Source organism: Hippichthys cyanospilos, chromosome 10 (assembly GCF_059441005.1).
Source record: "Hippichthys cyanospilos isolate Australia breed blue-spotted pipefish chromosome 10, RoL_Hcya_1.0, whole genome shotgun sequence".
Taxonomy (NCBI): domain Eukaryota; kingdom Metazoa; phylum Chordata; class Actinopteri; order Syngnathiformes; family Syngnathidae; genus Hippichthys; species Hippichthys cyanospilos.
This window is the reverse complement of record NC_142378.1, coordinates 8,480,177-8,501,449: the sequence shown is the minus strand read 5'-3', so window position 1 is coordinate 8,501,449 and position 21,273 is coordinate 8,480,177. Positions and strand designations below refer to the sequence as shown.

Genomic DNA, 21,273 nt, shown 5'->3' with positions numbered 1-21,273 from the left:
ATGCGCCCCCATGGGAGGACTGAATTCGCAAGAATGAGAAAGCTCCACTCCCCCCAACACTGCTACAAAGAGCCGTGTCACTTGAGAAATCGGAGCGTACACATCCCGTTTACAAACCTGTCAACGAACCGATAACTACATCGACTCGGGGAAACCATCGATACGTTTAGTGTGCGTAAATTATACAGGTCCATACGGAAAGTCTGCCACATACTTAATTCCAAAAAAAAAAAAAACTACGAACATATGATCGACGCGTACGTGTTTATTAGCACAACGTCAAGTCACCCGGGCAAAACAGAAAACGAACAACACACGACGAAACAAATCAAGAGAGATAATTACAGAAACCTGTGCATTTTTTATTTTAAATCAACACCACCAAGCAGTTTGCTACTTTTGATTTGTAATTGTCTTTCATCTAGGCTTTGGCAGCTAGTTTCCACCTCTGTAGCCACTGCTGAAAAGTCATTCCTCCCTTGCGGACATCAGGTAGGACATGCTGTGCTGGCTGATCCCACCTACGGGTGTGAACCCACACAAAGACACACACCAAGGAGTTAAACAAATGCAGCAAACACTCATGATGACAACATGCAGTAGACAATGCAAAGAAATGTTATATGATAGTGAAGATTACAATTACTGTATATACCACTAACGCAATTTTTCACTCAACTATGGATCACATGACAACCTATAACAAATCATTGATCAGATTGTGTTTTAACCACGTTAACAAATGAAACGTTTTCTTTCTGTTTACATCCATCAAACTTCAAATGTTTTGCCTTGATATGGAAATATGCTTTAAGAAAATGGAGGTAGCACCCAAGGACCACATGAGTAGCCCATGGGCCAGTGCTAAAAGTAGGTCACAAAAGATGGGACGATTTACCCAGTACAGTAATGTAAGTGGTCCATTGTAGGACTCTGCACTAATTCAAATTAGTTTGATGAATTCATTCATCTAAAAATTGGCAATGTAGCTAAATTGTAAAATCAAGGTTTTGCGCAAGTGATACAATTCTGGATGGGTAGTTTACTAGACATGGTTACAATAATTACTATTTTCTTTATTGTGACATTGAAGCAAACAACCTATGAATCTTACGTATGTGTTAAAACATGTTTTGAAAATCATATGTTACTGCTGTCTAAAAAATGTGCACAAAATTTATTTTACATTTATTTTGTAAATAAATGTTGGGATTATTACTTTGGTTAAAATAGATGTTTTTTTGTGAGAATTTTTTTTAAGCCATATCACGCAGTCCTACGTTAAGTCAATATTGATCATGTAAGTTTATATTTAAACACTTGTAGAGCTACGTAATAAAGTGTAGCAAATTGACATTCGTCTGTTTCTGACCCTATGTCATTGTGGATAATACCGGTAATTGTGAGAAATCATTAACATGTTTAGTGTCTTCACACAGATGAATATCATTCATTATTAATAGTATCACAAATTTAAAGGACATTTGAGCTAATTTAGAAAGTGTGTATCAAACAGGTACCAAAAAGAGCTTCTCAGTTCTTAACAGGTTTTGTGACCTCTGCTTTATAATTCAGTGGAGTGCTTTATTCAATAAATACCAAGCAATGCGTCTCACCAGTCAGAAATAGCCAGTTGAAACTTCTCCACATTCGAAAGGCTTTCTGCACATTTTTGGGTGAGACTTCTGGCCCTTGGCAACAAAGAGTTCAGCAATTTCCCATCTTCCTCATTGACCTTGGACAGCAAGGCTTAAAAAAATGCACAAAGAAAAAGAATAATTACAGGGCAATTAAAAAATATTAGCACCAGTACAAATGCACACAGTATGCATCTCAATAAAACTCATATTGCTTTATTTTGATTACTTTTGTGATCGGATGCAAGCAGCTGGGCCTCCTCTTCCTTGGATTTCCGCAGGGTTGTAGAGTGAAGTTGGAGTAACTGACAGAGAAAACGCCACTCGAGCAGGTCGCTGCATGCTTTGGCGCACAGCTCTTCTGGAGCCTTGATAAAATAATGACCAAATTAGATTACAGAAAAGTGTAAAATGGACATACAGTATCAGAAGAATATTTTTTGTATGAATTTTTTCAAAACAAGCTATTGGACAAGGCACGACATCATACATTTTCTTTTTTGAGTCATGTTATAAATCGCTGACTAATGAATCCAAATTACGGAATGCTATGCAGCGTGAGAACAAATAGTTGGTCTCAACAGATGGAAGTGTTGTGCGCTCACCCTGTAGCGAGGGAACGCCATGCTCTGACACAGGCTGCGGAAGGTTGGTGACTGCAAGCGATGGATGGACAGCCATGATGCAGGAATTCTCTGCATTCTGAAGTGAAAAAATACGCAGAGAATGTGACTATGTGAAACTCAGGAAGATGACAGATGACTTGCATTCCAAACCAGTGCTGTAATTTGTTTTTCTGTCATTAATGTGTTCAATATTTTTACCGTACAATTTATACCGCCAGAAATGTGTTTTCTCCACTTGACCAAAAATGACATCACATGTGCTCAGGCAATGACAAAAAGCTTGCGGACATCACATGATCAATCCAGAAAACAGGAGAGCCATGACTGGTCATCTCAACAAGTAAAAGCATTCCTTGAATTATTCCTCCTTAGCACGCAAGGAGAAGGAGGACGAAAGAAACAGTTAGATGGAAGCCTGCACATAGTCTTCAAAAGAAAAAAAAAAAAAAGTCCACATGTGCAGTTGCCAGTGTGTACTAGTTAGCCTAAAAGACAACACAAGGAACTTACAGGTCTGTTCAAAAAACAGTGGGACACTATGACCTGCTGAGTAGAAAAAAAGGAGATGAATGTTAAAGTCTTAACGTATTTATTTAAACTGTATTCTCACAGATCAGTGGCAGAGTGGTTAGCACGTCCACCTCACAGTTCAAATGTATGTGACACAGTGTTCATGGGTGTGGATGTGAATATCAGAAAGTGCTTATACACATGTCTTTACCCATTAATTGTCCTCCGGTCAAGAGCTTGAAGCGAAATGTTGCCCATTTGTTTAACCTCCTTTGAGATGGAGTTCCTTATACTGTTGGCAGCATCGGTGACATCTTTGCACTGTGGCACCACCTTGGCCTCCAGAACTTCCTGTAGCTAAATCAAAGACAGTAAAAGTGATCATTGATAGCTTATCCTTTTTGAAAATGTGAATTATCTAAAGTGTGCCATCATAGATGGAGAGGATACCTGCTTGTGCATCAGGATCAATTCGGTTTTAGCTGATGAATTCCCCTTAATCAGACTTTTAATCTGTTCCTGTCTGAGGACCTGGCCAGACGTAGCAACACAAGTTGGAGGGCATCCACACAGGCAAATCTCAACTTTGTTCATCAAGTCTCACCACTAGCTGTCTGAAGTCCATAACGTTCTGCCACTGACTGCGAAGGTTGCTGAGAGCCTCTTGTCGGCTTCTGGCATGCTGGTCAAGCTGATTGCACCATTCATGAATATGATCCCTCGTTGCAGCTTTCATCACGCACTGAAGTTCCAGTTTCAAAGCTGAACTACACACAAAAAACAGGAACTTATCAATAAATAAACTTCGATAAACAATCTCCAACTCAGTTAGACAAGCGTTCTGTCGCGTAAACTTACAGTGCCAATGTATCATTGTGGAGGTAATCAACTAAACCGGACACCTTCTGGTCAGCCTGCTTCCTGCAAGCCACCAGCTGGTTCTGGAGCTGCTGTACTCTGGAGCGAGTCTGAGATAATTCCACACAACACTCCTCTACTTCCTGCCATGCAACCTGCAATCATACAAATAACACTTATTTACTGTTTACAATTTATTTATAACACTAACACAGGTACACCTTGGCGTATGCGAGGGCACCTCAGGTACATGAGAGTTTCTGCAGGTATCAGCAAATTTAATTCAAAGGGTTTTATGCTGTGACAGGAATAGTGCATTTTTCTTTTCAAATTATTTTGAACATGATGCAGCATAGTTACATTGTGTTATAGGGACTCTTTTGCAAAATGTGATATTCCTTGTTTTCCTTTTTTTTATAGAGCCATACTACTCTATCGTTTTCCAGCAGACGAGCCAGAAGTAAAACAGATGATATTACAGGATCTATCGATTGGAATTGCTGAATAAAATATGAGATAACACAACAAATGTAGTTCCGAAGTTTAATATGTAAATATCAGACATGGATTACACAACAGTCTTGTTTTAAGCCTTTTTTTTTCCACCCAAAAATGCTTTACACTGATTAGGGGGTAATTGGCTGGAAAAAAAATATTTTACTCCAAAAAGGTTGATAACCATTGAACCGCAAAAATTATTCAGGGAAAAAAAGAATAATTTCCCGTGGGTAATATTGTATGCTCTTTAAAATACAAGTTGTTCAAAGATTTATAAATCGCTGCAACAAATCTGCAAATATTTAACCTGCCTATGGCTTTTTGCACTTTACACTGACATTAAGCTCGTGATTTGGGGTCTGGTGATTATTCTCGTTAAACTCCGTTTAATTTAAAATTTTAATTTAATTTAACTCGAAGTTTCAATAAAAGGCTTGAAGTACCTTTAAATAATTTCACACTATTGGCCAAGCAGGCCAGATACATCAATTACTCGCAAGCTAGTAGTAGAAAAAAGGTTAGACATATAATAAATCAATAATTAAAATTGGCTAGGGAAGTACATATAGCTCGTATTCATAAGTAAGGTAACCCATATTGTTATTAACTGCATTTGCAAGAACCACCTGTAGGAGGGACTTAACGGACGGCAAGTCGTCATCCTCTTCTGTGGATATGTCGAGGAGATGGTTGCTTTCATAATGGAACCTATCATAGAAAGAGTGAATCAGAATCCATAAGGGAAAACTCTTAAAAAACAATTAAAATACAATCCATTGAACTTATTGCTTTGCCTACCCAAGAGCTTTCACATCCTGAGTAACATCCAGAGAAGACAGTTTTTCCTCCAGTGCCTTCTTTTCTTTGGAAGCCAAATGTTGCAATGCAGAGAGGATGTGATTTGAGGGATAAACCTCCACCAGGTTCTAAACACATGAGATTTTTTTTTCCACATATTCGTGTAAGAACACTAATATTGCATATGTAATCATAAAGTACCAACCTCCACAGAACTTAACCAGTACTGAAACAATGCAGTCCTTTGCCCACCGGTCATACTGTGACAAGAGGAAAAAAAAAAGCCGTAAAAAAGCAGGTGAAAATACAGTGTGTAATAAATAAATAAATTATATATATATATATATATATATATATATATATATATATATATATATATATATGTATATATATATATATATATATATATGTGTATATATATATATGTGTATATATATATATGTGTGTATATATATATATATATATACACACACACACACAAATATATGTAGTATAACGTGTGTCTCCTACCGTCCACAGTCTGCTGCTTTCAATTCATTCTCTTGTAAAGACTGATAAAATCGAACCCTGTCGTTACACAGTTCTCTCACTTGACGCTAAAGAAAGACACCATTTCATTAGTTAGTGCAGTGTTGTCAGGCACATACATACACACACACACACACACATACACACACACACACACACACACACACATTAGGAATTGAATACTAGAATAAGTTCTAAAACAAGATCAATAAATCAAAATGATGGAAAGAATGTATTTGTTGTCTGGACCCACAGTGGGTCAAAATTATTGGGTTGGCAATTATCAAAGGAAAACGACATTCAGATTAATATTTGTTTGTGGAACACGAATAAAGCAGCAAAATTCACCTGTTTTTATCCATGTCAGAGGATGGCCATTTTGTCACTAGCTCCCACCTAGAAATAGCATCAGAGTTGCTAAGGGCTCAGCGAACAACCAATCTTGACTTTACTGTTTTCGGCATTCGATCATGTTATGCTCACAAGCTAAGCTCGTGATTGGTCATTACCTGAGCTCTGAACAAGTGTGATGTTATTTACAGTTGACAACAAGAGGCAAAATGGCTACCCCCTGAGATGGATTAAAACAATATACAGTATTCCTAAACCAGGCAATATCCATTCTTTTATCCATTTTCCTAACTGCCTATCCTCTCTAAGGTCGCAGGCATGCTGGAGCCTATCCCAGCTGTTGTTGGGCAGTGGACAGGCTACACCCAGAACCGGTGCAGCAGCACGTTCTGACTTTATAAAAAACACAGGAATCTAAAATTACAAAAGTAAACACTGGTTATAATCGCATAAAGTGAGTGAATGGTGAGTTTTCTATTCTTAATTCCTAGATAAACTATGACCTAAATAATGAACTTTGAAGAACTTCACCAGAACTTGTGGCTCCACTGGTATTTTGAAGAGTGACTCAACATCACAGTTGCTGGAAAGCTGATTTTCAAACAGCACTGCAACCTCTGCTTTCCTGCAATTTAGAACAATGAAAGCCCATCATTCCAAAAAAGAAGCAACTGAAAGATTGCTTCACATGGGGAGTGTCACTTTTCTGAAGATTATTTCTGCCTACTTGGCCATCTGCTCCAGAGACTGAGAGTAGCCACTGATCTCTTGAATGTCTCTTGACAGTATCCTGCGACCAGACAAGCAATTCTGCTTGAAAGCATGGAGAAGCAAATTCCTGTGCTGACTGTCCTCCACTTGAGCCCAGGTATAACTGATAGATTGCTCTGTGGAGGGAGGGGGGGAGAAAGGGAGAGGGTAACCGCTTCACACTTTAATACACTTGACTGTTGTAGCAATGTACTGACCTTGCGTGGCCAGCTGTTCCTCAGTTGCCGTGATCTCAGAGTCCAGGTGACCTATTTCACTTCGGAGTTGCTCAATTTTTCTCTGAAGCTCACTCTGCTTAGCAGCCACACTCTGGCCCTCACACTGCTTTGCCTGAGACCACAAAATAATGTGAAATTTCACTTTTGAGTTGGTCCCGAGATGACAATAAATGGAGGTTTAACCATACTGTGACATACCTCTTTGTCTTGTAGCACTTTGTACCTTTTTTATAATATCAAAGAAAAAAACTTCACAATATATATATATATATAAATCTAACAAATCTTTTGGGAGGAAATTGGAGGACTTAAAATAAAATGTCACAACATAAAAAGCATGACATAAAAAAGTAAGAAAGCATAAATTAAATTAAAAAACACTGACGTTGTCACACGACACAAATCAAGTTATGTGGTTCCTAAAGGGATATAATGTTATTCAGTCAAAAGGATACCACTGAAGATTGCCTCGCTTGAGCTTGACAGTCCTAGAAAAAACAATGTGAATGAGCTCATGTGCATTATGGAAGTGTATTGCAGCCATATGAAATTTATTTTTTATGATTTCAATGTTACAAACAAAAAAATACATATCACATTAAAATATTAAGTTAATCAAAATATAGTGTATATGATATTGAAGTGTTTTCTCTGCTGTGACAGCAATGTACTTCTTCTGTGGTAAACCATCAGGACAACAGTAAGATCATTGATTCTTGGTTCGTACCATCCGAAAAAATGTGTTTTTACATGTTAAAAATGTAAAATGGTATGAGGTGTTAGCATTGCAAAACTATGTGTGCTAGTGTAGTTATTTGTAATTGCACTCAAAGTAGTGATAGATAGAGATAGATAGATAGATAGATAGATAGATAGATAGATAGATAGATAGATAGATAGATAGATAGATAGATAGATAGATAGATAGATAGATAGATAGATAGATAGATAGATAGATAGATAGATCGATAGATAGATAAACTTAAATGTTCAATGTTGAAGACGAACCTTTGTTGGAAAACGTGATTGATGATATATTTCCAAATGGCTGTTCCTTTTCCAACACACAGCCTAGGAAGCAAAAATTGATAATAATAAATAACATTACGGTTAAGCGGTAACGTGTAAAAATGAGCCGTGACAAGAAGAAACAATAAAGTTAGAATGACACTGACGTTTTGAAGTAGCTGTCAGGCGGCAATCTCTCTGGAGGAAGATTGAACTCCTCTATCGCCCAAAGTTTCAAATCCCGCACAAGATTCCTTTCCGCCATCCTGATCGTCGTCGGAATCGAGAGAAGTAGCCGGCAGTTACAAAAGCTAACTATCGACGAGTCATTCTTAGTTATTAGTTGCAAGAAACGAATTGAGCAGTGGGTTCTTATTTGCGCACTTGAAAACGGAAAACACAATATACACAATTAGGCGGATTTTAAACTTTTTTTTTTTAAGTTAAGGAAGTCAAGAAGTTTCAAGTTCCCGCCCAAAACACCACTTCCGGGATACGGCCATGTAATGGTCACATGATGAGGACGGCCCTGCCCATTTTCTTTTACCAAGCTTACCAGTTTGGAGACTGCACACCTCAACTATATCGTCAAATTACACAACCTATGATTCGACTTCTTCCACTTCTAGTCAGAATATTTTCGACGGTGTGTTGAAATATTTCAATTACTCTGCTTCTTAACGTATGGCCTCGAGCCACATACGGCAAGTAGGCAACCCTGTCAACGTAATATATGTTGCCTTAATCATTAGGAGGGGAAGATGTTACATTAAGGCTTAATGTAGCACTTTCTCCCGCAAATTGGTTCATTAAAATGTTTTTATTTGCTTTTTTTATTCACCCAATTAAATACAGACTAAATCGATTTTATGCAAATAATAGAATACAAAATATTGCAAATGTTGTTTGATTACAAACGCAATTTTAAAAAGGACATCGGTATAAAAATGTTTTGCTTGAACCAAAATATTTGCCATGGTTCCTTTCATTTGTATGAATAAATATTTGAATTAATATTTTAACAGACAATGCCGCTATGTACCTTTTTGTTTATGGGACTAAATAAGCAAACACCATTGCAAAATTTGAGGATTCAAATTTTGATAACAATTAAAACGCACCTTGAAAAATCCAGAAAAAAAATCAACAAAAGTACAAAGTTGTGCATAATTAACTGTATTTCCCACAGGCAACAACAAATATTGCAGATAATTTAAAGTAAATATACAGTATATTATTCATTTTCTGCAAAGAATGAACTATGTAGAATTGATTTAAATGCACAGCATTAGACAAATTAAACCCAGACTTCAGGATCTCAGTGAACAATGTTCAAATTGCAAAAAAAAAGTGAGTAATAACGTTAAGTGATGTGATTTTTCAAATGGGTTAAACAATCCCCACAACCGTGTTTGCAAAATAAAAGGGTTCCCTCTTTGATTCACAATGACATTTTTTTCTCAAAACTGTATATTTTTTTCCACAATTCAAGTAAATAACATAATACCCTTATATAGTTTGAAAGCAAAATGAAAATCATTTACTTATATGCATTATAATGATTTTTTTCATTTTGTTTTCAACTATGTTCAACTACTTCCACAAGACCAAGCTTGCATGAATAACCTGTTAAGCAGCAGAAACGTGGCAATAAATGTTCAATGTCACCGAATCCTGGTAAACAAATTAAGTACCGACACAGATTCCTGAAAGAAAAGGAACAACAACTAAGTGAGCTATCTGGCAGATATAATCTGTAAAGCAATGTTTCACCAACCTTTGTAAATCTTGTTTTTTTGAACACATTCCAAATGCGTAGCGTTTCATCTCCAGCTCCTGTAACAATCGCTTCACCGTCCGGCGACATAGCCTGACATTTCATCAGAAAACCATAAGTAATTGTTGATAAGGCATCACATCAAACGTCATCCCAAGAAAAGACAAAATAAAAAGAACCAACCAGGTAGAGAACTCTGTAGGAGTGCCCTGTGAGTTTTGCCACTTGAGTGAGTGTTGGATATTTCCACACCAAGATTTGGTTTTGAGAGTAGCCATGAGTGCTCACCTGGAGGCAAAGAGAATAAGACAAAAAAAAAAAAAAAAATCTGAATACATAATGTGCTGCGGGGAGTTTAAACCCCAATATTGAAAACCTAGCTATATTTGTTGAAGCATGTATTTATTTTTTTAGCTTATTTCACAAAAACATTGAAATACCTTGACATCAACAGTACTTAGTGCCATTTAAAGGGATAGTCCACTTAAGTAATTCACCAATGAATAATTTTATTACTTAATTATATTTCATGTACAATTAATACTTTTGAAAACACATTATTGCACTTGCTGTCAACTAAAAATTATATCGTGTATGAAATAGCATGTCAACATTTTGTGCATGCACTCTCTGCATCCAGTGACTTGTGATGAGATTCATGCCTGATGAAGCACTGACGCCTCTTGAGTCAGCTGCTGTTATAATTTTTGGGGGAATTAAATAGATTTTAATTTCAGCAAATGAAAACTCCAAATGCGGCAAATGCAACAAAAGATTATTTTCAGTTTATTAACACCTAAAAATGTCTTGGATCACTACTTTGCATAACAATATGGAAGGTGGTGCATTCAATCTATTTAAATTACAATTTCATGAACCTAGCTAATTTCAAATGTTCAGGATGACTTACTAGTTCATTAGTGTGCTTGGACCAAGCCAGGTTGCAGACCTGTGAGCCTGTGTCCACACGCTGCAGCGGCTGCGATGTCAGCGTATTCCAGAAACGAATACAGCGGTCAGCCGTGCCACCCCCAGAGGCCAGCAGGCCATGCTGGTGCGGTGACCAGGCGATGGCCTTCACTGCAGCCAGATGATTTGTGTAAGCCTGCACAGGGCTCAGTGAGGACTGATTCCAAACCAGCAACTGAAACGAAGCCGGAATGCATTCAGAGAATAAATGCTCAGGCTGACTAAAAACGCGATAAGAGATAAATAAGAGCAATGGAAAAACAAGCATGTAAACTCGAGCTCTCAAAGGCTGCATTTGTGTTCTAATAGAAACAAGCCATTAATTGATTAGGTTAAAAAAAAAAAAAAGAAGAGAAAAACGGTTTATTTTCACGCGAAAACAATTAATCCTCTTTGACTTTACTTAGAATTAATGTTAATATTGAATTATATATTTCAGAATACTGTATATATACAGTACGAGTTCAAAGTTGGGAAACTGCTTCAAATTTCATGGTCACAAACACATGAAGACCTGTTTTAAAGTGCTATAGAAATCAAGTTGAGTTAAAAGTCATTCCAGATCACAGATTTTGAGGCTGACTGCGAAAACAACAATTTAGTAAACAAATATTTCCGTAAAATGTGACTACAAACCTTGTTGTCATTACCGCCAGAAGCAAGCATCTGATGATCAGTGCTCCACTTCAAACCGCACACTTCCTGCCTGTGTCCCCGAAGCTGTCGCTCCGACTGGAACGGAGGAGTTCGAATGTCCCTCTGAAAAATCATGCGATCGCGGCTACCCGATGAGAGCTGGTCAGCATTCCATGCTAGCGCTCCTGAGGACACACACAAAGTCAGTTATTTAAACAACGACTATACATCAGTGACGCTGAATTTACAGAACATGGTCTAAGTGACACATTTAGGAAAACATTTAAAAACACCCACAGTAAATCCAAAGCAATTTCATGAGGTCTAAATATGGTTAACTAGTAGTGTAACTATTATGAAACAAGCAGAGAAAAATCAAATCAAATCAATAAAGGCCGACATAGACAATAAATTGGAATTTGGGCCTTGGACGTACAGTGTCAACCCATCCTTAGAATACTGCCTATCATTTAATTTTGCCTCAAATATTCTGACCAACTCTGGCTGAGTGTCCTTCCAGGGTAGAGATTTTCTTCCCGCTGCCAGCATCCCAGATCTGAACATAGCCCTTTTGAGTCCCCACTGCTACCAGGTTGCCCTAAAAATATGAAAGATACTTTCAGCAAAATAGACCTAACTCAACCAGCTTCTCTATTCCATGGTCCAAGTTGACAGTTCCAGTCAAAGGTTTGGAAACACATTATAAAGTGAAGAAAATCAAGCGATTAACTTTTAAAAACTGCGCTGCAATGAACTGAAAGTCATATCATGTCATAAATCATCCAACATGAGCAAATCTGTTATCTGAGCAAAAGGTTTGAAGCTTTGAGGAATCTAAATTATAAAACATTCTGTTTTTATAACAACAACAAAAAATAATTGACCAAATACGCCATAATTTTCTGCTTCATAATTTCAATGACTTAAGCCAATAGAGGAAATGGTTAAATATTGAAAAAAATAAAATAAATTGGCAGGTGTTTCCAAACTTTTGACTGGTATTATACATTGGTGCTTACCCTCTCGGACCATCCAACTGCTGTGACTGAGTCCAGCTCAGCGGAGAGATCACACAGTCTTGTTACCTAAGAAAGAAACAATTCAAAAGATTAATATATTTGACTACGTAACTAAATACTAGTTTAACTACAGCCCACTTTACACACTGTTGCATTATGGGGCATCACACAGGAAATACAGGCTGTAAATATAATCAAAATGTATCACTTTAGCGTTTCAAAATAATGGAAACAGAGTTACCTGTAATGTGTTCCAAGGTCAAAATGTCCTCATTGTAGAAAAAATGTTAACCACACAATGTTTTACAATTCTTAGATTCAGTTAGCAATCTGGAGCAAAATAATATTCAAGCATTTAAAAGCTTTTAATTGAATGGCAGGTGTACCTGGCCGGAACGGGCACTCCACAAGTAAACACATGTGCCCAGGCCCACACTGAGCACATTGAGAGATGACCAGTCCACCAAATTAAGGTAAAAGTCATCCTGCAGCTCCGGAGCACCCAAGACTTTGAAGGGAATCTTGGGAATTGTTCGGCTTGGCTTTCTTGGCAATCGCAGCAGTTTCTGACTGCAAAGAAGGAAAGTCCCAAATGTTCAGGCAACATACAACTTGAAATGGTATACTTTCTACAAGTTTGAGACTATAAAATAAAAATCATTTACCTTTTGTTACTGACAGGTGATAATGAAAATGGAGAGGGTTTGGTCACAATGGCTCCCCTTTGGAGCTTGAGTGTGTACTGCAAAGAAATCACAGGAAAGAATCTCTTTTAAGGTTTCTTTTTAGTGTCGGATGTGATGTGTTACTCATATGATGATATAATATTCATACAGTAAAGAGTCTTTGGTTTTCAGGTGTCAATGGCTGCAAATGATTGTCTTCAGTCTGAGGGTTTTGGATCCTTTCTATTCCTGCTCCAAGCAGTTCATTTTTCAGCAGAGCAGTGTATGTCAAACAATCTGCTGAATTCAAGCACAATTAGAATTTGATAATGATATAGAACGTTCCCTTGTTTGTTCCTTGTTTGTACCTAATATCAGCATTCACTCATGCCTAAATATAAATCAAGAATGGAATGTACACCATGAAGTGAACTAGATTAATTCTAAATGTGAATCAGTTCACTACCTAGAAGCTCAGATATCCTGCAATGGGTTGTATTAAACCTTGGAGGTTCCACCGAAATCTAAAAATTAAAAAAAAAAACAAAAAAGAGGCATGGAATTGTTTGCTCGGGATGACGAAAAGTCATATTCACCTTTAACAATACCAGAAGATGGTTCCTTGGCGTTCCTGTTTTGATTTGCTGACTGCTTCTTTTCCTATTTGAAAACAAAGGAGACACTCATCACTGATCATAACTCATGAATTTGTCCCTCGCTAAAAATCAGACATTGCTTCTGCATTGACACAATACATTGTGAGATAAATTTGACTTTCATTTTAGAAGCATTGAGGGCATTATGTAGTAGATAAACAATACCAACCCGTGCATTCAAACAGCACTTCAAACAGTTAACCTCACTATACGGGGCACTATAATCACACAGTGGATAGGGAGTGACTACAAACATAACCTCAGTGATTCTTCACAGGAGCTGCTTGGCTTTGAGTTATGCTGTAATGATTATGTCTTCCTATATTTTTCAGATGAGTACATACAGTGAGCGTGCGGAAGTTGATATCCCAGTTGGCCTCTGCCCTCGAAGGAATGAACCTGTCTCCGAGCTTACAAGGTGATATTATTGAGGAAGCAGCGGGAGGTGTGTTCTGGAAACACAAGATATATCATACAATAATTGCCACTGCAACTGTAATAAGGCCAGGGAAACTCACAGTAAAACTTCTGTTGTCATTTTGAATGTTGATTTGGAGCAGAAGGCGACATTCATATTGTGGATCCATCTTCAAGTTCGAGAGACCTTGGTATGCATAAAAAAATAAAAGAATATCATCTAATACAATATTTAGGAAATGTACCATTCTCAAGGCTTATAAAATACATAAATGCATTAAAGGAAAGCCTGTCACAATTCCTCCTGAATGTTCATTCAAACCTATCCATAATCAAAATTGTTTAAATAAAAATATAAGGTGGCCACAATTATAACGTGATGAAGTCACACACACAAATAATTAGATAAGGGACAAAACGTGTAACGTGTGCAGTACGGCTTATAGAACTCAAAAATCAACTCTAGCTTTATTAAATAAGTAAGTAAATAAATAAATACATATATAAACTCACCTTATTTCTTCAGAAGTAGCTAAAACAACAACAAATGCCACAGTTATTTATTTCACATGGTTAAAATCGATATTATTGTATTTTCCTAAATCGAAGCGGTTTAAGATGTTGATAATGTTATAAATGTATTTTTGGTTCCCCAAAACATAATCACTTAACCAATATGTTTTGCATCGTGCACGTCTTTACTTTGTTAATGTGCTACATCCAGTACTGTATATCTATAGTGAACCATAGGGTGTATTTAAATCGAACAGTTAGATCCTAGAGTTAATGTGCTTGCATAGCTTTAGAATCTGACCACATGGGGGTTAAGCTAACTATAATTCAAATACAGTGTGCGTGTGCGTGTGCGCTTGTGTGTGCGCGCGCGCGCGCGCGTACGTGCATGCAAAGAAGCAGCTCGCTACAGGCAAGTAAAGAAACTGAGTCTAACCTTATCTTACATAGCGCGGGTAGTCGTGTCAACATACTACGACTTTTAGATCACCTACCTTTAACGTGTAGAGTCCATCCCCAGAACCATCACCAAGAAATACAAACAGCCCCAAAACTCCAAACGACTTAAACAAGATTGCGTTGTCGTGAGGCGAGGTACAGGCAGTTGCATCGTGGGATATTACCCACGTGACGTAAACACGGAAGCGAGCCCTTGCGAGTAGTTTTTAGTCACAAGAGCCCGGATCAAGACGAAATCATAAAAATAGTTTGAATGAAGTTAAAGCCTTTGCTGGATATTTAAAACCCTATTATTCCTATTTATATTTGTTTGTAAAACAACTTTTGTCACCGTGTTTCAGGTACCGCTGAAGTTACAGTGCATAATACTATACATAATATTTTACTATTACCTGTATTGTGTTTTTCAAAAATTTCACACCATGAAAAAAATAAAGAATGCTCTGGTCTCTGTTAACAAAATACCACTTTGAAACACAGTTGCATTGCCAGACCTATGTGTTAACTAAACCTTGGCAGAGATTTAATTCCTAGAAAGTAAAATAGTTTGAATATTATAACTAGTCTGCATAAATATTTGAAAATAAAAATGTGATTAAATAATGATCGAAATGTAACGTATTGCATATAAAAAAAAATGCAAAAACTAAAGCTTCCTCGAAACCAAAGCTAACGTTTCCTAATGATTACATGCAAAAGCATTGAACCTTTATTTTGTGGAATACTAAAGGGACCCTGGACCCTTTACTTTTACAGTACTAAAGTGGTTTGTTGTCGTTACTTTTATTTGATGATATTGAGCATCTCCCCTGTGCTTTATTACTTGAAATCGCTGTTTAAATCAACCCCAATAAGGGACATTGCCACATGGGTGCTGTAGTGTGCTATAAAATACATCAGAAATTTGTGTTGCAGCAGTTAAGCCCCACCAGCATTTTATTTTATATCAAAATCAACATAATTTTAAAACCCATTATTTCACTTTTTTATGCATAACTCCCCGTTATCAAAAATGCAATTTTGCTCATCTTCTTCTTGTAATGAAGTATAATGAATTATCAATTGAAAGCTATCAATCCTTCAACTCATACAGATTACTTTCAGATCAGATATTACTTAATGTAATGCACACTTTCTCTTTTTAAAGAGGTTTTAATTCTGCCATCTTGAAACATGTCATGTCTCTTATTCGCGCATAGGTGGCGTGCTAACCTAACTGTCTCCATTCCGTGCTTTCCAGTGATGAGGTAAATTGTCGAACTCATCATGCTTTTACCAAATAGTTCTTAGTTAAGCTTTAAGTTGATATTTCATGGTAATATGATGCTTACGTATATGATCACCAAATCGATCTTGCATTAATCAATCGACAGCTTAACTCAGGTAATTAATTTAATTCAATTTAATTTACATACTCAAAGTCCAGAGACAGACATAATGCTACTAATAATATATACATAATATAAAACCAAAATTTATACATTTACAGATGCACAAACAAGAGCCTGAACCAGTCACGTGACAATGCACAGGACAAGTCTCTGTGCAAAACAAAAAAAGGACAACACTAACTTTTCTAAACGTTTGAATTATTTCCCATTTACTATATGCTTTTCATTTGTTTTATATTTTTTTTATTTAAAGTAGAAAAAGACAACTCTACTAATTTTTCGAAGTGTTTCTCTTATTTCCCATTTACTATATGCTATTCATTTGTTTTGTTTATATTTTCATGTACAGTGTGTTTTTATTATGACTGCTTATTCATTCATCATATGTTTTTGCCCTTTATTTAGTTTTTTCAGTGTTATACTGTATCATTTTTGTATAGAGTTTTATTTGTTTGTTACATATTTTCATTTGTGTTTTTTTTATTATACATAATTATACAGTAATTTTTGTCTATATGTCAGGGTTCACAATAAGTTTGGGCAATTGTGATTTGCATGAGTGCAAGCATACTGCACACAACGAGACTGTTTCGTGAAAAACACAAAGTAAGGTGTCTCCCCATTACAATTGATCCAAAAATCTCTCTTTTAATGATTACCCTTATAAAATTAGGAAATTGTTGATGATGACTCATGCTCTGTATTCCACTGTTCCTCTGATATAGCATGGAGAATGACTGACAATGACCAACATTCCCTAGCTAATAATGACTTACAACGAAAAACGGTTTCTATTTTTTAGCAATGACGGCGCAGAACACAAAGCATAAACTGTTTAAAAAAAAATCATGAAAAAAAATCCGCAAAAAGATGAACCATGTTATAGTGAGGGAATAATGTAATTTATAAAACAATAAAAATAATAATACTCATTGATGCAACTAAAGCTGGTAGCAGAATGTGTAACAAATTTAAAATTACATTTGTCCTTAACAAAATATGCACGTAAGAAAAAATGTATGTTCTATCCAACTACTCCGGAAACTCCAATTTATCCCAAAAGTTACATAGGCAATTGTAAGGGAGTAAATGTGACGCATTACGACCCACTTGTGATGCACAAGCATAAATGACTGTCACTACATCTTTGGCGGTAGCAAGTGTAGTGATAATAATTGCACAAAGGAACCCAATGAACTATGCTGTAAGTTTTATGGTGAGTGAGGCTATAGAAAATGCACAGATCTACAAGTGTGAATGATGCCCCTCCTCCTCTTTTTCTGTCACAGACACACCCAGGCAACACTGGCGCCAACCAGCAAATCCCCAACACACTCCCTCATCATCACCTTCACCCCCCAAGTGACCTCTAATTATGTCATGCGAAAAAGCTGCGTCCCATTGAAAAGCTCTCTTAATCAAACCCAATTAATTCCGCTATTTTCCCTTATTATCCTTTGCGAGGAACGCGTCTTCCCAATAAGACTGTTAACTCCAGCCGCGGCCCTTTCAGATCTGCTCGGGCATCGGAGTGAAATAATGGACCGCACAATTAATCAATTAGTAATTAGGGATGCTGTTGTTCTAGATGGACACAAGGACTGTTGTGCATTGTGGGGATTAGTTAGTGGCTGTCCTATTTACACTTTAGTCAGCAAGCTTTCAGTCTAATTGGCATCAATTTTATGTTTAGACTAGAAACAGTCAAAATGAAATCCGAATGATAAACTGGCTCCAAGTTACAGTGTGGCGTTTTGATGGCACTTTTTGTCAAACGCAAAACTTAGTCTAACTTTCTGCCGGCACCAGTGCGATAATCATTTTGCGCGACATTATTTTTATTGTTGACGTCAGTCAATAATCGAAACGTTTAGGGATTTAAATGAATAGAATAAATGAGAAATTATGTTTTTATTGAGCAAATGTTCAAAATTATTGCGTTCAAATATCTAAATAGTATTTTCACAATCGACAGATCTTTCGATTTTTTTCGTCTATATCCAGTTGAAGTGGAATTGCATAGGTAGCTAGCTAATTAGCTAGCTAATTGCATGTAACGATTGCACTGGATAATCACAGATACAAACGAAAGTTTAGATAATTCTTATGTAATGCGAGGAAAGTGATTCATCCCAAACCAAACAAAAAAAAGACACGAAAACTGAAATAGTTAAGTATTCAAACATTAATTATCAACTTATTAATTGCCTGACCGGTAAAAATTGATCTTTGACGTCTACAGCCGTCAATGGTAGTGAATTTCTTGTTTCTTATTTCCATCTCTGTATTAAATAAAGTAGGGCATTGTTATAAACATTGCTGAAAATGAACTAACAATTTTGGTACCCATATCATATCGGAAAAAATGGGATTACTGTATGTTTTAAGAATTATAAAAAACGTTTGTTTTATTCATCAAGGCATTTTAAGTGCAGTTAAATAGAAAACAAACTCAAGTCCAGGCTTATTTAAGATGTTTTAGTTTTTTGGTAGAATTACATTTTTTAATTTTACTTGAAGCTGTTGCATAATAACATTTTGAGTTTTGATTCGCCATCGTAAACAAGAGCCTAAATAAAAAGAGATCATTTCCATATTTCTTTGTAAAGGACGACATGGTGATACAAATCTTATATTTTAGATCTATATAACTTGCGGGTGTACCGAATGAAAAGTCTAGCGAGCGTACGTGTGACATATGGTGACCGATAACCTCATGTTGTTTCGCGCACGGGCTTCGTCAAGGTCAAAAGAAATCTCCTGGCCGGAGCCTTAGCTGTTGTGACAGAAGGCTGGACCCATCATCTGTGCCATTGTGTACTCTTGTAAAAGCTACTTTGTGTTGAAAGTCATTCGCTAATGGCCACAGGCAGTCAAAGTCAGTTTGCGCATGGGAAGACGCAATAAGCCGACAAATTGATCCTCCCATCAGTGCCATTGTACAGATAGGATTAGTTATTGTTTTGGAGACGCAAGATGCTTGTGATTGATGTAAGAGCTAACAATGAATGCAATGTATGCAACAGACACAAGAAAAAAAAACGTGACATGGCTACTGCTCTGTCTGAATCTAATTAGGAACTATAGATCTTTTCAAAATATATTAACAGCTTGGGGGAAAGTATAATTTATTTGCTACATTGGTAAAATGGTAAATGGACTTTCACTTATTTAGCGCTTTTCTATATTTGGCACTGAAAACTTGGAATGCTTACCACTTTTTTTTTTCCAAACTAATACCAGTACAAGTCCTCAACTCTTGAGTCGTCACCAATACTGATACAAAGTACCGATACCACTAGGACTAGGAATTCTTCCCTCATCGCCAAAAGGCAAGTCAAATGACAATAGCAATGTCCTTAAAATGTCATGAATTTAACGGCAATTTTATATTTTTCTAATTTGTCATTTGTAGTCTGTGATTGTAAAACTGATCTAAGAGAGCAGCTGATACTACTATTGGCTTCCATCGCGAGTAACAATACTTTGAAATAAGGCCAGGAGTAAGCCCAATACTGCCCTTTGGTATCGGTAATCCGCCTGTACTAAAGTAATTGATTCATTTCATAAAGGAATTGATTACGTTAGGGTTTGTATCATTTTTATACTTGCCTTTTTTGGAACTTCCTATAGCCAAACAAATGGGAAACAATCAAAGAAGTACTCTTTAAAAAGAAGGACCCTTTAAAAATAACGTAGAAAAATATCTTTGGATTGAATAAGGTAATGGCCATTGGTCATATTTGACCCAGTAGAGCCTCAGAATACACAAACTGTGAAGCAAGTGTAGAGGTACAAAACAATGGTGTTCTAAAAGTTTACAATTTTGTGTATTTTGGTTCAGAATAACATCGAATGTATTTGTATTGCTTTCAAATGTCGAAACGGGTTAGATATGAGCCGAGCAGTAAGTAAAGGTTAAATGTAATTACTTTTTAGTGTTGTTGCTATTTTCCCATGCTTTTCTTTTGTGCCACTAAGTGCGTCTCAACGCATGCCTACCCCGGCCCCTGGCTGGGATCACAGCCCCGAGTGGGCCCCAAGCGAGAAGTGCCAAGATGTCCGGCTAGCCAGTGCCCGTTCAGGCCTGGCCCGGCCCGGTTCGGCCTGGGTACTAATCCCCGGGGCTGTCAAAGGACCCCGCACTGAACTCATCCTGCAACACAGGAAAACGCTCTAATTGGGGGATTTTCTCCATCATTAATTCCGACGACCCGCCCCCCCCTCAACACCACCTTCCTCTCCGCTTCCCCATCATTTTCTCTCCAACACTTTTCTGCTTAATAATCTTTTGCCTCTTGTTTACATTTTTTATTATTTCCACTTTGACACTCTTATGTCTGATAGATAAATGAGCAAATTCAACTGAAGAATTCATCTTTATGCCATTGAATAAAGAATGCACTCATCAATTTTCTATACTGCTTATCCTCACTAGAGTTGCAGGTAAAATGGAGCCTTCCTCAGCTTATCCTCAGATCGGTAACTAAAAAAACCCTCCGTAAATATATGTATAGAAATTGAAAAAGATATTGTAATAGGAAATCGCCATTCATTTTGTGTCGTCTCAAAGAAAAACACTTAAAAGGGGCATCATTTTGTGTTTGCTTATAAGTCATTGGTTTTTGGGAAACACGTATTATATAGCATAAGTACGAGTGTATCGGTGCTTGTTATCGGTATCGGTGATGACTTAAGAGTTGAGTTCTCATACTCGTATAAAATAGTTGTATCAAACATCCCTACTCAAGATTATTTGCAGGTATGTAGAACAGTTGCATGCTGTTCTATTACATGTTCATCGAGTATTGATGGCTTCTGTAATTCCCTTGCGATAATAGCTGCATTATTAGGTAGATTTTGGCAGGTTCAAGAAAGTCCCCGCTGGGGCCCGACCGATATGGAATTTTTCACACCGATCACGATTTATTTTATTATTTCATTATTACTTACAAATTTATTGTCTGT

General features: G+C 36.9%; 2 protein-coding genes across 3 annotated transcripts; both read right to left on the bottom strand.

Annotated features, from left to right (window-relative positions):
• Nucleotides 1-245: 245 nt before the first annotated feature.
• haus5 (HAUS augmin-like complex, subunit 5) lies at nt 246-8,069 on the bottom strand. Its single transcript, XM_088426076.1, has 19 exons — nt 7,971-8,069; nt 7,804-7,866; nt 7,251-7,283; nt 6,994-7,018; nt 6,775-6,907; nt 6,534-6,693; nt 6,338-6,431; nt 5,438-5,523; nt 5,133-5,187; nt 4,928-5,055; nt 4,756-4,837; nt 3,632-3,786; nt 3,378-3,540; nt 3,224-3,304; nt 2,985-3,130; nt 2,243-2,339; nt 1,867-2,005; nt 1,617-1,749; nt 246-521 (listed from the first exon to the last, which is right to left on the bottom strand). Exons 1-19 carry the CDS (start codon nt 8,066-8,068, stop codon nt 422-424), a joined length of 1,971 nt encoding a protein of 656 aa, XP_088282202.1. The 5' UTR covers nt 8,069; the 3' UTR covers nt 246-421.
• An 894-nt stretch (nt 8,070-8,963) lies between these two features.
• On the bottom strand, nt 8,964-15,073 carry LOC148416963 (fizzy-related protein homolog). 2 transcript variants are annotated; one of them, XM_088426078.1, is made up of 15 exons: nt 14,950-15,073; nt 14,456-14,474; nt 14,044-14,129; nt 13,870-13,977; nt 13,466-13,529; nt 13,039-13,169; nt 12,870-12,946; nt 12,591-12,774; nt 12,205-12,270; nt 11,681-11,783; nt 11,186-11,370; nt 10,491-10,724; nt 9,764-9,868; nt 9,581-9,673; nt 8,964-9,509 (listed from the first exon to the last, which is right to left on the bottom strand). In XM_088426078.1, the coding sequence occupies exons 3-15, from the start codon at nt 14,110-14,112 to the stop codon at nt 9,468-9,470; spliced, it is 1,461 nt and encodes a 486-aa protein (XP_088282204.1). In that variant the 5' UTR covers nt 14,113-14,129; nt 14,456-14,474; nt 14,950-15,073; the 3' UTR covers nt 8,964-9,467. The 2 variants fall into 2 exon arrangements, with proteins under 2 accessions (XP_088282204.1, XP_088282205.1); XM_088426079.1 differs by lacking the exon at nt 14,456-14,474 and having other exon boundaries at nt 14,950-15,070.
• Between the last annotated feature and the right edge of the window lie 6,200 nt (nt 15,074-21,273).

Excerpts from the sequence above, each read along its gene's own strand:
- haus5 (XM_088426076.1), bottom strand. The coding sequence starts at position 8,068 with ATGGCGGAAAGGAATCTTGTGCGGGATTTGAAACTTTGGGCGATAGAG. Across the intron at positions 7,019-7,250 it reads AAGCGAGGCAATCTTCAGTG|GTACAAAGTGCTACAAGACA; the intron begins GTATCCTTTTGA and ends ATTATAAAAAAG. Across the intron at positions 5,056-5,132 it reads ACTGGTTAAGTTCTGTGGAG|AACCTGGTGGAGGTTTATCC; the intron begins GTTGGTACTTTA and ends TCATGTGTTTAG.
- LOC148416963 (XM_088426078.1), bottom strand. The coding sequence starts at position 14,112 with ATGGATCCACAATATGAATGTCGCCTTCTGCTCCAAATCAACATTCAA. Across the intron at positions 11,784-12,204 it reads CAGTTGGATGGTCCGAGAGG|GGCAACCTGGTAGCAGTGGG; the intron begins GTAAGCACCAAT and ends TCATATTTTTAG. Across the intron at positions 9,510-9,580 it reads AAAAAACAAGATTTACAAAG|GAATCTGTGTCGGTACTTAA; the intron begins GTTGGTGAAACA and ends CTTTTCTTTCAG.